The sequence below is a fragment of the Microcaecilia unicolor genome, chromosome 8, assembly GCF_901765095.1.
Source record: "Microcaecilia unicolor chromosome 8, aMicUni1.1, whole genome shotgun sequence".
Taxonomy (NCBI): domain Eukaryota; kingdom Metazoa; phylum Chordata; class Amphibia; order Gymnophiona; family Siphonopidae; genus Microcaecilia; species Microcaecilia unicolor.
In genome coordinates, this window is record NC_044038.1 from 246,953,872 (window position 1) to 246,967,741 (window position 13,870).

Consider the following 13,870-nt stretch of genomic DNA (forward strand, 5'->3'; position numbering starts at 1 on the left):
CCAGGTTCTGTCTGCTGGGTATACACCAGGGTCTGGGTCTAGACAGTCAAGGAGTGCGGCGTAATCGGTGGTGCTGACTGGTATTTTAAGATGTAATTGTACTATTTTCTCATTGAAGTATCTCGCGAGATTGTCTGCTCCTGGTGTGTCTTTGCTGTTGATTGTGATTGGTGTGATATCTAGTAATTTGTTCATGAGTTGGAAGAGTTTATATGTGTCTTTGTAATTTGGTCCGATTTCAGTTTTATAAAATAATCTTTTAGTTTGTCTCATGGTGTATTTGTATTTTCTTTGAAGTTGTTTCCAGGCGTTGAGTGTGGGGTCGTCTTTCTTTTTGTTCCATGCCCGTTCCAATCTTCTAACTTGTGTTTTAAGTTTTTTTTCAATTCTTCATTGAACCATGGTGTTGAGTTTTCCTGTGTGAGGTTCTGGTTTGAATTGGGGCAATGTTGTCTAATACTGAACTGCATCTATCATCCCATTCTAGGAGGAATTGGTTTGTGTCTGCCTTTATTGTCCATCCGTTGTGGTATATTTGTTGCCAGAACATTACCGGGTCTATTTTTCCTCTCATGGTGTAGGTTTTGTGTTCTTGTATATTAATTGTGTCTTTCGTTCGCCATTGGAGGGAGATGTATGCTTTATAGTGGTCTGACCATGGTGCGGGTGTCCATCTTGTATCTGTTAGTATAATGTTTGAGTCTGGGTCGAATTTGTGTGTGTGTCCTTTATTGTGAGTTGGTTGTGTGTTTGGTGCGTGAAGATTTCATAGTTGTAGGAATTTGCATTCTTGGGTGCTTGTTGAGTTAAGATCTTCAAGGTGCAGGTTGATATCTCTTATTATGATAAGGTTTGAGGTAGAGACACAAGTGTTCGAGATGAAGTCCATAAAGTGTGTTTGGGAATCTTGCCAGTTTCCTGGCGGTCTGTAGAGTAGGATTGCATTTAGGTGTTCATGCAAGTTTGGATGATTGATTCTTACCGAAGCGATTTCGAGTTGTGGTAGAATGGATTCGGCTGTGGATCACAAAATCATCTACGGAGAAGCCCCGAGTTACATGACAGACTTGATCGACTTACCAATTAGAAATACATCCGAATCAACACGATCTTATCTAAATCTGCACTACTGTATATTCCTTCCTATGGTAGGCCTCTTACTCAGGCCTACGCCTGACATTGCTCAGTTTGGTTCTCACATGTTAGCCTACTAACTCAGCATCTTGTGTAACAATCAGTGCTTTCTCAGGATTTGAGAACAGACACTTCACAGATGCACATTTGGTTGCAGCTGAGTATGTTTTTCATATAAGGTGGATGTAACCTTGGGACGTGCTAAGAGACAGACTGACGATACACAGTGAGCCTAAGATGTCCAGAAATGTTTCATTTGTGGGGAGAAAGAGAGAGAAGACACAAGGTTATTGTTCTATGCCCTGTGACTAACTACACGCTGTGCATGCAGAACTGATAGCTAATTAGCCAATGGCCACCGACTGTCCACATGAACCCGCATCAGGAGAGAGTGATATAATACAGGAATATCCATATATGGCATGGGCTACCTAATGATTCTAGTTTATGGGAAATTACATGATTTGGGAAAAAACAAAACTTGCAACAGTATATATGTAATTGCTGGGACAGTGTTAGCTGAGCAGTTTTTGTTATATAGTGTTTATTGCCTGACAACCTGCTCTAGAGAGAAAACAATTATATTGTATACTGGCTCTGAGATACCAATAAAGATAATTAGCTGCAAAGGACTTAAATATAAAACAACTTATGCATTTAGTTTTTCCTACATAAGCACACAACTGTGGAACGCATTTCCAAAAGCCTTGAAAACGACGTATGACCACCTAAACTTCCGGAAATCAGTAAAAACCAACCTGTTTAAAAAGGCATATCCTACCGATCCAACTTAAATGCCTATTCTCTGCAACACAACCAAACTAAAGCACGTAATGGGCATAACACAACTCTTCCGTTCTCCGATTCCCTAATGTGGCTGTGCCACATGAACTTGATCTTACCACAACATCACCTTGTATTTGTTCACACCGGAGCCTGCAAAGGCATTTCCGGTACTATGTAAACCACATTGAGCCTACAAATAGGTGGGAAAATGTGGGATACAAATGTAACAAATAAAAAAAAACAAAAAAAACCTTATTTTTCTTTCATGACTTAATGTGTGGGGCTGGAAGGGGTAGGTTCTTCTTGTGTGTGTTTTTGTGGTTTTGGGTCGTTCTAGGCCTGTACAACATATGATTTTTTTTTTTAAATGACGGCAGCAGCAGAGTGAGGCCTTTGTTTTTGGGCTGAGAGATTTCCATTTGTGTCAGTCTGGAGAGATTAAAGGAAAAAAAATTAGCAGGTAAGACCTAATTTTTCCTTTATCTTAATCTTCCTTAATTTTTTAATTCCTACAGTTGGGAGTCTATTTCTTACTGGGTAGTGTGTGTTTTTCATGAACAATTTCTATAAGTAATATTAGATGTAGGGTGCAGTTGTTCAATATTTGGTTCCATTTTTCAGAAAAATGATAATTGATAGTCACAACTCTTATTATTCTAAGGGGCATGTCTACTAGAATTCGCTAGTAAATGGGCTTTCCCACATGCTACATCCATTTCTAGCGCTTCCAGGAACTATGGCAATTTCCAGTATTTCTCTTTCAGGTTGCATGCAAATGTTTACTTCCTTGTCATCAAGCAGATGAAGCCATTACGTATGGGTTATGTCCATCAACCAGCAGGGGAGATAGAGAGCACTCAAACTTTCACAGTGCCCTCTTGGCCAGCTAGCTCCACTGCCTCTTCAGTATTCTCTATCTCCCTTAGCAGGGTGGCTGCAGCTTGTTCGAGCTCCAGAAAAATCTGCCGGGAGGTGGTTCCTGGCTTGCCAGTTGTTAACCGGGGTGTTGGAGGCTATAGCAGCTTCACTTTAAAGGCACATAGGTTAGCCCTTTCCCTGCCTTACCCATACCTCTGTGGATGTGGACGTATTGCCTTGTTTTCCCTGTCCTTACCCACCAACAGTGGATGCAGGCATATAGATTCGCCTTTTCCCTGCCTTTGCCACTCATCTGAGCCTCCGGAGTCTTCAATACCTCTGCTTTCCTCACAGCTTAAAAAAAAAAAAAAAAAGTCGCGTCGCGTTTTTAAATGCAGAGACGCTGGAATAGAGGTTTTTGACCTGATTTTCAGCAGGATCGTAGTTGTACACTAGATCTTTTGAGTTAAGAGTGTTTTCCAACTCCTCCGGGGTGGGCCCGCGATCGGGGCGATTTTGGCGCGAAACCGCCATTTTGGATTTTACCGCCGTTTTTCGGCGATGGCTGCGGACAATGTAAAGCGCTGTTCCACTTGTGGCAAGCGCAAATCAGCAGCAGGGCTCTGTAAATCGTGCTGTATTGGCGTAGGAGCCGGCCCGAGCATGGCGAGCGATGTTTCTTCCCGCTCTGAGCTGGCAGCGGGCGCCATTTTGCTTACACCGCATGGCGCGGCCTCCGTGGACACGGAGAGACCTGAGCCGGGTGGGGCACCTCGAGATGAGGTTATTTCAGGAGTGGCTAGCACCGGACAGGATTTGGGTGCCCAGGGTGAGATTTTCTCCCCGGATTTTGTGCTTTTGCTGCATAAAGCATACATGATGAAAAGAGCCCTTCCTCAAGGGTCGCCTGAGGCTCCTCTGATTGCCCCCCCGATGGATTCTGGCCTGGGACTGCCCAGTGAGGCTTTTTTCCCGGATGCTTGGCCTAAAGATAAGCGCAGAAGGGTTAATTCCCCTTCAGATTGTGGTGCACCTTTTTCCCCCCCGTGGTCGGGGTGTGAGGATTCGGAGAACTCTGACAGACGTTCTTGGTCTGAGGAACCAGAGTCAGGTGCGGATTTACCACAGGATCTGGATGATCCCTCCGCGGTGAGGATTTTCCACCGTGATGAGCTGCCAGTGCTTATTTCAGATACCCTGCAGGCCCTCTCGATTGAAGATCCTGACAGTGGCATGGCCTCCTCGGGTAATCCCAGGATGGCTAGTACCAAGAAAGCTGCTCGGGCCTTCCCTTTGCATGACTCCATCCTAGAGCTTGTTTCGGCTCAGTGGGCTGACCCCGAGGGACCTTTGAGAGTTTCCAGGGGTATGGGGCAGTTATACCCTCTGCGTGAGGGACATATGGCTCGTTTTCAAATGCCTACAGTGGATGCCCTAGTCACTGCGGTGACAAAGAGAACTACCCTCCCTGTTGAAGGAGGTGTTGCCCTGAAGGATGTTCAAGACCGTAGGCTGGAAACAGCGTTGAAACGGTCCTTTGAAATTGCAGGTCTCACTGTTCGGAGCGTCTGCATGCAGCTGTTATGCTGTGAGAGCCTGCCTAGCTTGGCTGCAACAGGCAGTGGCTCAGCCCGGAGATGGAGCGGAGCCCTTCTTGGATGTGGCTCCGCGGATGGAGGTGGCCTTGTCCTTTCTGGCTGATGCCCTTTATGACCTTGTCAGAGCTTCGGCTAAACAAATGGCAGTAGCAGTGGCGGCTCGCCGTCGTCTGTGGCTACGACACTGGGCAGCGGACATGGCCTCTAAGCAAAGGTTGGTGAAGTTGCCTTTTCAAGGACTTCTCCTATTTGGTGAGGAGTTAGAGAAAATTGTGAAAGGCCTGGGTGATCCAAAACCCCAGCGCTTGCCCGAAGATAGGCAGAGGCCTTCCTCTAAGGGCCAGGCGGTCCACTCCTCGTACAGACCTCGCTTCCGTGAAGCTAGAAGGTACCGCCCGGGGCGTTCTGCTGGGTTCACTTCTCGTGCCCGTGGTCAGCAGAGGAACTCCTTTCACTCGGACAAGCGTTCCGCAGCCGGTGGCTCAAGACCAGGAGTTCAGGGGCGACCCTCTCAATGATGGTGCGCCGGCCCTCTCCTCGATGCCTGTCATCGGAGGACGGCTATCCCTCTTTGTCGAGGAGTGGGCCAAGATTTGCTCAGATCAGTGGGTTCTGGACCTGATCAGAGATGGATACAGAATAGAATTCAACGCCCCAGTAAGAGACGTGTTTGTGGAGTCCCGATGCGGTTCTGCCGTCAAACGGGCGGCGGTGGAGGAGACTTTACAAGGTCTGATTCAGTTAGGGGCAGTGACCCCGGTGCCTCCCGCCGAGAAAGGCTGCGGCCGATACTCCATCTACTTTGTGGTGCCGCGAAAAGGTGGGTCCTTTTGCCCTATTCTGGACTTAAAAGAAGTGAACAAGTCCTTGAGAGTGCGGCATTTCCACATGGAATCCCTGCGCTCCGTCATTGCGGCGGTTCAGCCAGGAGAGTTTCTCACGTCTCTAGACCTGAAAGAAGCTTACTTGCACATTCCGATTTGGCCCCCGCACCAGAAGTTTCTGAGGTTTGCGGTGTTGGGAAAACATTTCCAGTTCAGGGCCTTGCCTTTTGGCCTCGCCACAGCTCCCCGAACCTTTTCGAAGGTAATGGTGGTAGTATAGCTGCTTTTCTCAGGCGAGAAGGTATCAGGGTTCACCCGTACCTAGACTACTGGCTCATCAGAGCAGACTCTGCAACAGAGAGCTTACAAGCTACAGCCAGAGTGGTCTCAGTACTGCAGTCTCTAGGCTGGGTCGTCAATATGGCCAAAAGTCACCTGTCCCCTTCACAATCTCTAGAGTTTTTGGGGGCCAGGTTCAACACAGTCTCGGGCTATGTGTTCCTACCCGAGCTAAGGCGGTGCAAGCTTCAGAATCAGGTCCGTCTGCTCCTGAGGATGCCCCGCCCGCGAGCTTGGGACATTGTCCAGCTGCTGGGATCGATGACAGCCACGATGGAAGTGGTACTCTGGGCGAGAGCGCACCTGAGACCTCTACAGTATTCCCTACTCCGGAGATGGTCTCCTATTTCTCAGGACTACCAATGCAGACTTACTTGGCTCCCTGCGGCCCGTCTCAGCATGGAGTGGTGGCTCTCGGACAGCATGCTGCGGCGAGGAATGCCGCTCACGCTCCCCGTTTGGTGCCTAGTGGTAACAGATGCCAGCCTGAAGGGCTGGGGCGAACACTGCAAGGGGAAGCATGCCCAGGGTCTATGGACACCCGAGGAGTCGGAGTGGTCCATCAACCGCCTAGAGTTGAAAGCAGTGTTTCAGGCGCTTCTGGCCTTTCAAGTGACCCTGGAAGGATTGGCTGTCAGAGTGATGTCGGACAACACGACAACGGTGGCCTATATAAATCGACAAGGCGGAACAAGGTGCAGAGCACTAGCCGCGCAGGCCGAACTGATTTGCCACTGGGCCGAGCTGCATCTTCAGTGTCTGTCGGCAGCTCATATTGCAGGTCAGAGCAATGTGCAGGCCGATTATCTGAGCAGGCATCAGATCGATCCAGCAGAATGGAATCTGGCAGACGAAGTATTCCTGCAGATCTGTGCCAAATGGGGCAAGCCCGTGATGGATCTAATGGCGACAAGTGCCAATACCAAAGTCCCGTGCTTCTTCAGCAGACGGAGAGATCCTCACTCGGCGGGGTTGGATGCCTTGGCTCAACCCTGGCCTCCGGGTCTACTTTGTGTTTCCCCCATGGCCCTTGATAGGGCGCCTGCTCTTGCGGATTCGGCTGCACCCAGGAGAAGTGGTCCTCATCGCCCCGGATTGGCCAAGGAGACCTTGGTATGCAGACCTCCGACAGATGCTCCTGGAGGCTCCTCTGCCGTTACCTCTGGTACCGAACCTCTTGACTCGGACCGGTAGCCATGGAGGACGCCGGCCGCTTTGGTCTTACGGCATGGCTATTGAGAGTGCGCAATTGAGGGATAAAGGTTATTCCAATAAAGTTATTTCCACTCTCCTGCAAGCCCGCAAGCGGTCCACTTCCGTGGCTTATGCCAGGATTTGGTGCCTGTTTGAGTCTTGGTGTGCTTCCAGAGCCATTGTTCCAATGCGGGCTCCTGTCTCGCCGATTCTGGACTTTTTGCAGGAAGGTGTACAAAAAGGCTTGGCCTATAATTCCCTGCGGGTGCAGGTGGCAGCGTTGGCCTCCCTTCGTGGTAAGGTGGAAGGCGTATCTTTGGCTGCTCACCCAGATGTGGCACGGTTTCTTAGAGGGGTGCTTCGGGTCCGACCTCCAGTGCGAGCACCCTGTCCAGCTTGGAACCTGGGGCTAGTTTTGAAAACCCTGCAGGCATCTCCTTTTGAGCCGCTTCGGCGAGCATCGGAGAAAGACTTGACACTGAAGGCCGTTTTTCTGGTGGCCATTACCTCAGCGAGACGGGTGTCAGAGCTCCAGGCGCTGTCCTGTAGAGACCCATTTCTGCAATTTTCAGAGTCCGGAGTCACGGTTCGGACCGTGCCTTCCTTTATGCCTAAGGTGGTTTCAGCCTTTCACTTAAACCAGCCTATTTTCTTGCCCTCTTTTTCAGAGGAAGAGTTTCCAGAATCTTTTGGGCAGCTGCACCTTTTGGATGTGCGCAGGACTCTGCTGCAGTATCTGCGAGTTACTAACTCTTTCAGGACTTCTGATCATCTGTTTGTTTTGCTATCTGGTTCTCGCAGAGGGTCTCCAGCGTCTAAAGCCACTATTGCCCGCTGGCTCAAAGAAACTATCTTTTCAGCTTATCTGCTGGCCGGCAGGGTTCCGCCTGTAGCCTTTAAGGCGCATTCTACTAGAGCGATTTCTTCCTCTTGGGCTGAAACTGGAGCACTCTCTCTTCAAGAGATATGCAGTGCAGCAACATGGGCTTCTAAGCTCTCCTTTGCCCGACATTACAGGCTGGATGTGGCTGCCAGGAGGGATGCGCGTTTTGGTGCACAAGTGCTAGCGCGTGGTGTGGCTTGTTCCCACCCTATCTAGGGATTGCTTTGTTACATCCCATACGTAATGGCTTCATCTGCTTGATGACAAGGAAGGGAAAATTAGGTTCTTACCTTGGTAATTTTCTTTCCTTTAGTCATAGCAGATGAAGCCATGAGCCCTCCCTGTATGATTGTCTGTATGCTGTGAATCTGTCTTTCAGGTTCTGTTCTAATTTCCTGAAATTCCTTCCTTGGGAGAAAGTTGGAAAACAATCTTCAGGATTCATGTTCAGTTTAAATTTAGGAGGATGTGTTCATTACCTCCAGCATGTTTTTTTTTGGAGGATGTGTTGATTCTCTCCAGGAGGCACGTGTGTTCCCCTCCAGTTCTATAAATAGGAGGATGAGTTTATTCCCTCCAGGAGGATGTGCATTCCCTCCTTTATGAGTTCATGCCCTTGTGATGGGCCATCGTTCGCTGTGAGGAAAGCTCTTGTGATTCCCATTGCGGTTTGCCATACTGCTTTGGAAGCTTCAAATACTGAAGAGGCAGTGGAGCTAGCTGGCCAAGAGGGCACTGTGAAAGTTTGAGTGCTCTCTATCTCCCCTGCTGGTTGATGGACATAACCCATACGTCATGGCTTCATCTGCTATGACTAAAGGAAAGAAAATTACCAAGGTAAGAACCTAATTTTCCCATTAGCATGCATAACCTGAAAAACATTTGACAGAGAGCACTTACCGCCTCCTGTATTATGGACACGCTAACCCGTTATGGTTTTTGGTTTAGTTTATTTGATATACTGCTTTTCCTTTAACAATAACAAAGTGATTAACAATAAAAGTAATTTTTCAAAACGTGGACTGTATTTCAATAAAAATTTTAATCAAGATTAATTGCACTATTAAAGGTATGTTTGTTTTTGGTCCCACTGCAGCTGCTTATGATTCTGGGCAAGTCACTTAACCCTCCATTTCCCAGAGTCACAAGAAGCTGTAGTGGGAATTGAACCCAGTTCCTTAGGATCAAAGTGCACTGCACTACCCAGTAGGCGGCTACACCTCCTTAAGAGAAGGGCACCTGTTGACATGCGCTTAGTGATTCAGATGTGTGCTTCATTATATTTATTGTGAAACCTAGTACCTGAACGGTGTGGTTTGTGGTTGCTATGTACTGTGACGTCTAATGACCAAACATGGCTGAAGTGTATGCTGCCAGTTAGTGACGAAAAGCAAAGCAATACCTATTGCTTTGAGGTAGTGGCACCCTGTGATTATACATCCTTTGACATCTAATGGTCTGAAATATCACACTTGGTTACATTTTATTCTTTCCAAACCAGAAAATTGTTTGGGTACCTCTTTATTCTCCTTCCCTATACCCTTCAGATCAGATGTGTGTACTCATGTGTAGAGGGTTCAGAAAGCATTATATGTTCCATGTGCTTTCCTCACTTATTTAGACAGCAGAATATGAGAAATCTTCAAGGTAAACACTAAAGGTGCAATATTATTTATGTAGAAGATTATTTAAGCCTGTGATGTTAACATGCTGGTAGGTGAAGTAAAATACCATAATGCTATTCATCTCTTTTGGTTAAGGAGGAAAAAAAGCAGAAGCAGGAGTCGAAGTCATGAAAGGAAGAGGAGCAAAAGCAAGGAACGCAAACGCAGTAGAGATCGCGAGAGGAAGAAGAGCAGAAGTCGTGAAAGGAAACGTAGCCGTAGCAAAGAACGAAGACGTAGCCGTTCAAGGAGCAGAGATAGACGGTTCAGAGGCCATTACAGAACTCCCTAGTATGTTAAATGTGAATTTGATGCATTTTTTAAAGATTACTTTCAAGTTTATTTGCTTCTTTAGTGCTTTGTGTGACTTTCTGAAATAGCATGTCTAACTGATTTTTCTTCACTGAGATAATTGAAACCCCAAATATTGTGAAAACTTAAATATTAAATCTGTGTTAATTGTTTCTTAGTTGTGATAGAAGAAAAATATACGTCAGCGTTTTTTTTGCTGCCTCTTCTAAAAGATATGACAACTGTCAAAACTAGCTGCTTGGAAAAGAATGCCACAGTTCATTGAATGTTTGGCCAATCAACTGTCCTTTTACCTATTCTAGAGGTATTTTCAGATAGTTCAGACTGGTGGAGTAGCTTTGGAAAGCAGACCTCCTGTGGCAGCAGGCCTCGAGTCTGTTCTCCTTTAGTAGAGCCAGGACTGAGTTTGTGGGAGGGGGTTTCATTTTTGGGTTACTATAGTTTGACTAATTTTTCCTTTCTGATTGGGACTGGCTCTTTAGAGTTATGGGTTCCCACATCAGCTGTAAGAGTTTACCAGACAGCACAGCTTCATTTTTTCTGCATGACCTGCTTCTGGCCTCTCAGTAGGATGGAGGTTGTCTGAAATAATGAGGTCTTATGGCTTTAGCAGGATGATTTTATTGTTTTGTGCTTTAAAAAAAAAAAAAAAGTACAACAAAAAAGAGAAAAGCTTAAGCTCAAGTTAAGTAGAGCTAGCTTTTCCATTGCCCTTAGTATCAGCATTATCGGTCTTTCACTCAGACACCTTTCAGTTGAAAGGAAGCTCTGAAGTAAGGGGGCATAGGATGAAGATGAAAGGGGATAGATGTAACCTGAGGAAATACTTAATAGAAAGGGTGGTGAATATGTGGAATGACCTCCCAGTGGAGGAGGAGACTAAAACTGTATCTGAATTCAAGAAAGTTTGGGACAAGTACATAGAACCTCTAAGGGAAGAAGAAGGGATAGTTGATAGACTAGATAGGCCATATGGTCTTTCTGCCTTCATTTTTCTCTTTCACCTTTTTTGCCTTCCTTCCTTGTTTTTGTACGGAGGATTATATTGTGGAGTTCTCTTCTATAAAATGTTTGGATGTTAGGAGTCCCTGATCAGATATGCCTTAGTATTGCCCTTTAAGCTCCCATTGTCTCCTTCCAATGTTCAATGTTTGCACTCCTTAGCGACACTTCGATTGTCTCGCATAATTCTGCACAATGTAATCCATAACCAATTTGTAACAAATTGTACTTCCATCATTCATTTCTTATTGTAAGCCACACTGAACCCGCAAAAAGGTGGGAAAATGTGGGATACAAATGCAATAAATAAATATCTAGAAGTGACTGAGTTTAGGAAGTCATTCAAGAGAGGAGAGGCTGCCTTTAGTGCAACCATTGCTCGATAACTTAGAGCCCCCCGCCCCCCAAATTCCTTAAGGCGAATTCCACGAGGGGAGTGGCTGTTACTTGGGCAGAACTAAAGGCAGTTTCTCTGTAAGATATTTGTAGAATGATGACATAGGCTTATTTCTAAGCATTATCGCTTGATTTTGCAGGAAGGGAAGAAGTGTCCTTTGGCATTTCAGTAGTAGTGGCATCGGTCTTTGCATCCCACCCCTCTTTAAGTATTGTTTTGTTACGCCCTGCAACATCTTCACTGATCTGGTGGGGGGGATGCTAAGGAAGGAGAAATTAGGTTTTATCTGTTACTTTTCTTTCCTTTAGTCCCGCCAGATTAGTTTAGAAACCCACTCATTTTGTTCTCATACATTTCAGAAAAGGAATTAGTTGCTGGTCCTGTAGGCGCTTCACATGCTATGTTCTTTTTTTTTTTTTTTTTTTTCTTAGAGCCTTTTACATTATTTTCTTTGGTTCCATAGTTGTGAGAGTTTCATAAATAATACGTTTCTAGTTTTTCTTATTGGCATGGGTTTCCATTGATTTGTTAAAAACTGAAGTGCTGGAGCTGCACACTGTCCTTATAGGGCAGTGCACACTTGTGTTTTTCTGTTTCCACCTGCTGGTGGATGGGCACAACACCTACAATTTCTGTCCTGATCTGGTGGGACTAAAGGAAGAAAAACGTTTTCTTTTAAATTTTAAGTCTTACTTTTCTGATTTGTTTCAAAACATTTTTTTTAAAATATCTTTTTTTCATAAGGTCTTTCATGCCATTCTCAGATACTGAAAAGTACCCCGCCACAAAGGTGTCCTCTCGGTCTGTTTTGTGGCATGTGATCTTTTGTGTGTGAATTAATTGATTTCTTTTATAGAGACTTCTATATTCTTTCAATCTGAGTGAAACGCCCTACCCATGGCAGGTTACAACTTAACATAAACCAATAAAACATCAATTGACATTTAAAACAGATAAAAACAAAATGGCAGGGTCTCATCCTGTAACCAGTAGCTTCATAAAATAAGTAGGCTTTAAAATTCTTTCTAAATCTCAAAAATGCTTTCCTCATCCAGGTAGACCAGTCCATACTAGTGGATTATATCCCTTGACTAGATGGCAGTAGCTTTGGCTTGATGGTCCTTTGGTCTGTCCCAGTATGACAATACTTACGTCCTTACGTACTAGCCGGTATTTCTGTTCCTCCAGCAGGTGGTGTAGGTTAGACAGCAGCTTCTTATATTTTGCTGTAGCATGACTCCCACAGACCTAAATCATGACTGGTGTTCTAGTAATTTAATCCTAGGGGCCATCTGTTTTCCCGGAGTTGAGATACAGTCTACCTCTTGGTTGGGTTGGGGTTGATTTAGTCCCCTTGGACTAGACCTAGTCCTTAGTGGAGCGCATGATCTGGTGCGGGAGGTAATGGTGCTGGGGCTGCTTGATAACAGTGATCATAATATGATCGGATTTGATATTAGCTTTGAAGTAAGTATACATAGGAAATCAAATACGTTAGCGTTTAACTTTAAAAAAGGAGACTATGATAAAATGAGAAGAACGGTGAAAAGAAAATTTAGAGGAGCGACTGCGAGGGTCAAAAATTTACATCAGGCGTGGATGCTGTTCAAAAACACCATCCTGGAAGCCCAGGCCAAATACATTCCGTGTATTAAAAAAGGAGGACGGAAGACCAAATGACAGCCGGCGTGGTTAAAAAGGGAGGTGAAGGAAGCTATTAGAGCTAAAAGAAAGTCCTTCAGAAAATGAAAGAAGGAACAGACTGAAAATAATAAGAAACGGCATAAGGAATGTCAAGTCAAATGCAAAGCGCTGAGAAGGAAAGCTAAGAGGGACTTCGAAAAAAGATTGCATTGGAGGCAAAAACACATAGTAAACATTTTTTTAGGTATATTAAACGCAGGAAGGCGGCAAAAGAATCGGTTGGACCGCTAGATGATCGAGGAGTAAAAGGGGCAATCGGAAGACAAAGCCGTAGCGAAGAGATTAAATGAATTCTTTGCTTCGGTCTTCACCGAGGAAGATTTGCGTGGGATACCGGTGCCGAAATGGTATTCAAAACTGACAAGTCAGAGAAACTTAATAAATTCTCTGTAAACCTGTAGGATGTAATGGGGCAGTTCTACAAACTTGAAGAGTAGCAAATCTCCTGGACCGGATGGTATTCATCCCAGAGTACTGATAGAACTGAAAAATGAGCTTGCGGAGCCATTGTTAGAAATACGTAATTTATCTTTAAAATCGAGCGTGGTACCGGAAGATTGGAGGGTGGCCAATGTAACGCCGATTCTTTAAAAAAATGTTCCAGAGGAGATCCGGGAAATTATAGACTAGTGAGTCTGACGTCGGTGCCGGGTAAAATGGTAGAGACTATTATAAAGAACAAAATTACAGAGCATATTCAAAAGCATGGATTAATGAGACAAAGTCAACATGGATTTAGTGAAGGGAAATCTTGCCTCACCAATCTACTACATTTCCATATCATCAAGCTGATCAATCCATAGACTGGTGGGTTGTGTCCATCTACCAGCAGGTGGAGATAGAGAGCAAACTTTTGCCTCCCTATATGTGGTCATGTGCTGCCGGAAACTCCCCAGTATGTTCTCTATCTCAGCAGGTGGTGGTCACACACAGCAGCAGCTCTGGCTAGGCCTCCAAGCCTAATTTTTAGGTTTTGTTGAGTGCCTGGGGTTGAGGGCTCTTTTGAGCAAGTGCAAACCTGGTGGTGCCAGGTCCCTCCTTTTCTCCCCCCTCCCGCTGGCTCCGTTAAAAAAAAAAAAAAAAAAAAAAAAAAAATTTTTGAACGTCCTTAAAGGCGTTTATTTCGACGTTTATTTAAGCGTCTATTGCAGCTACTCACTGGGACACCAGGTCGT

The 13,870-nt window shown here is 45.4% G+C and overlaps 1 protein-coding gene across 3 annotated transcripts in view; it reads left to right on the forward strand.

The window, feature by feature from the left end:
* The window catches only part of RBM39 (RNA binding motif protein 39), a 229,584-nt gene that overhangs the window by 68,625 nt on the left and 147,089 nt on the right, over nt 1-13,870 (forward strand). For all 3 annotated transcript variants that reach the window (XM_030211135.1, XM_030211138.1, XM_030211136.1), the window contains one exon: nt 9,377-9,571. In XM_030211135.1, coding sequence (XP_030066995.1) covers nt 9,377-9,571 — 195 coding nt within the window. The remainder of the gene's footprint in view (nt 1-9,376; nt 9,572-13,870) is intronic.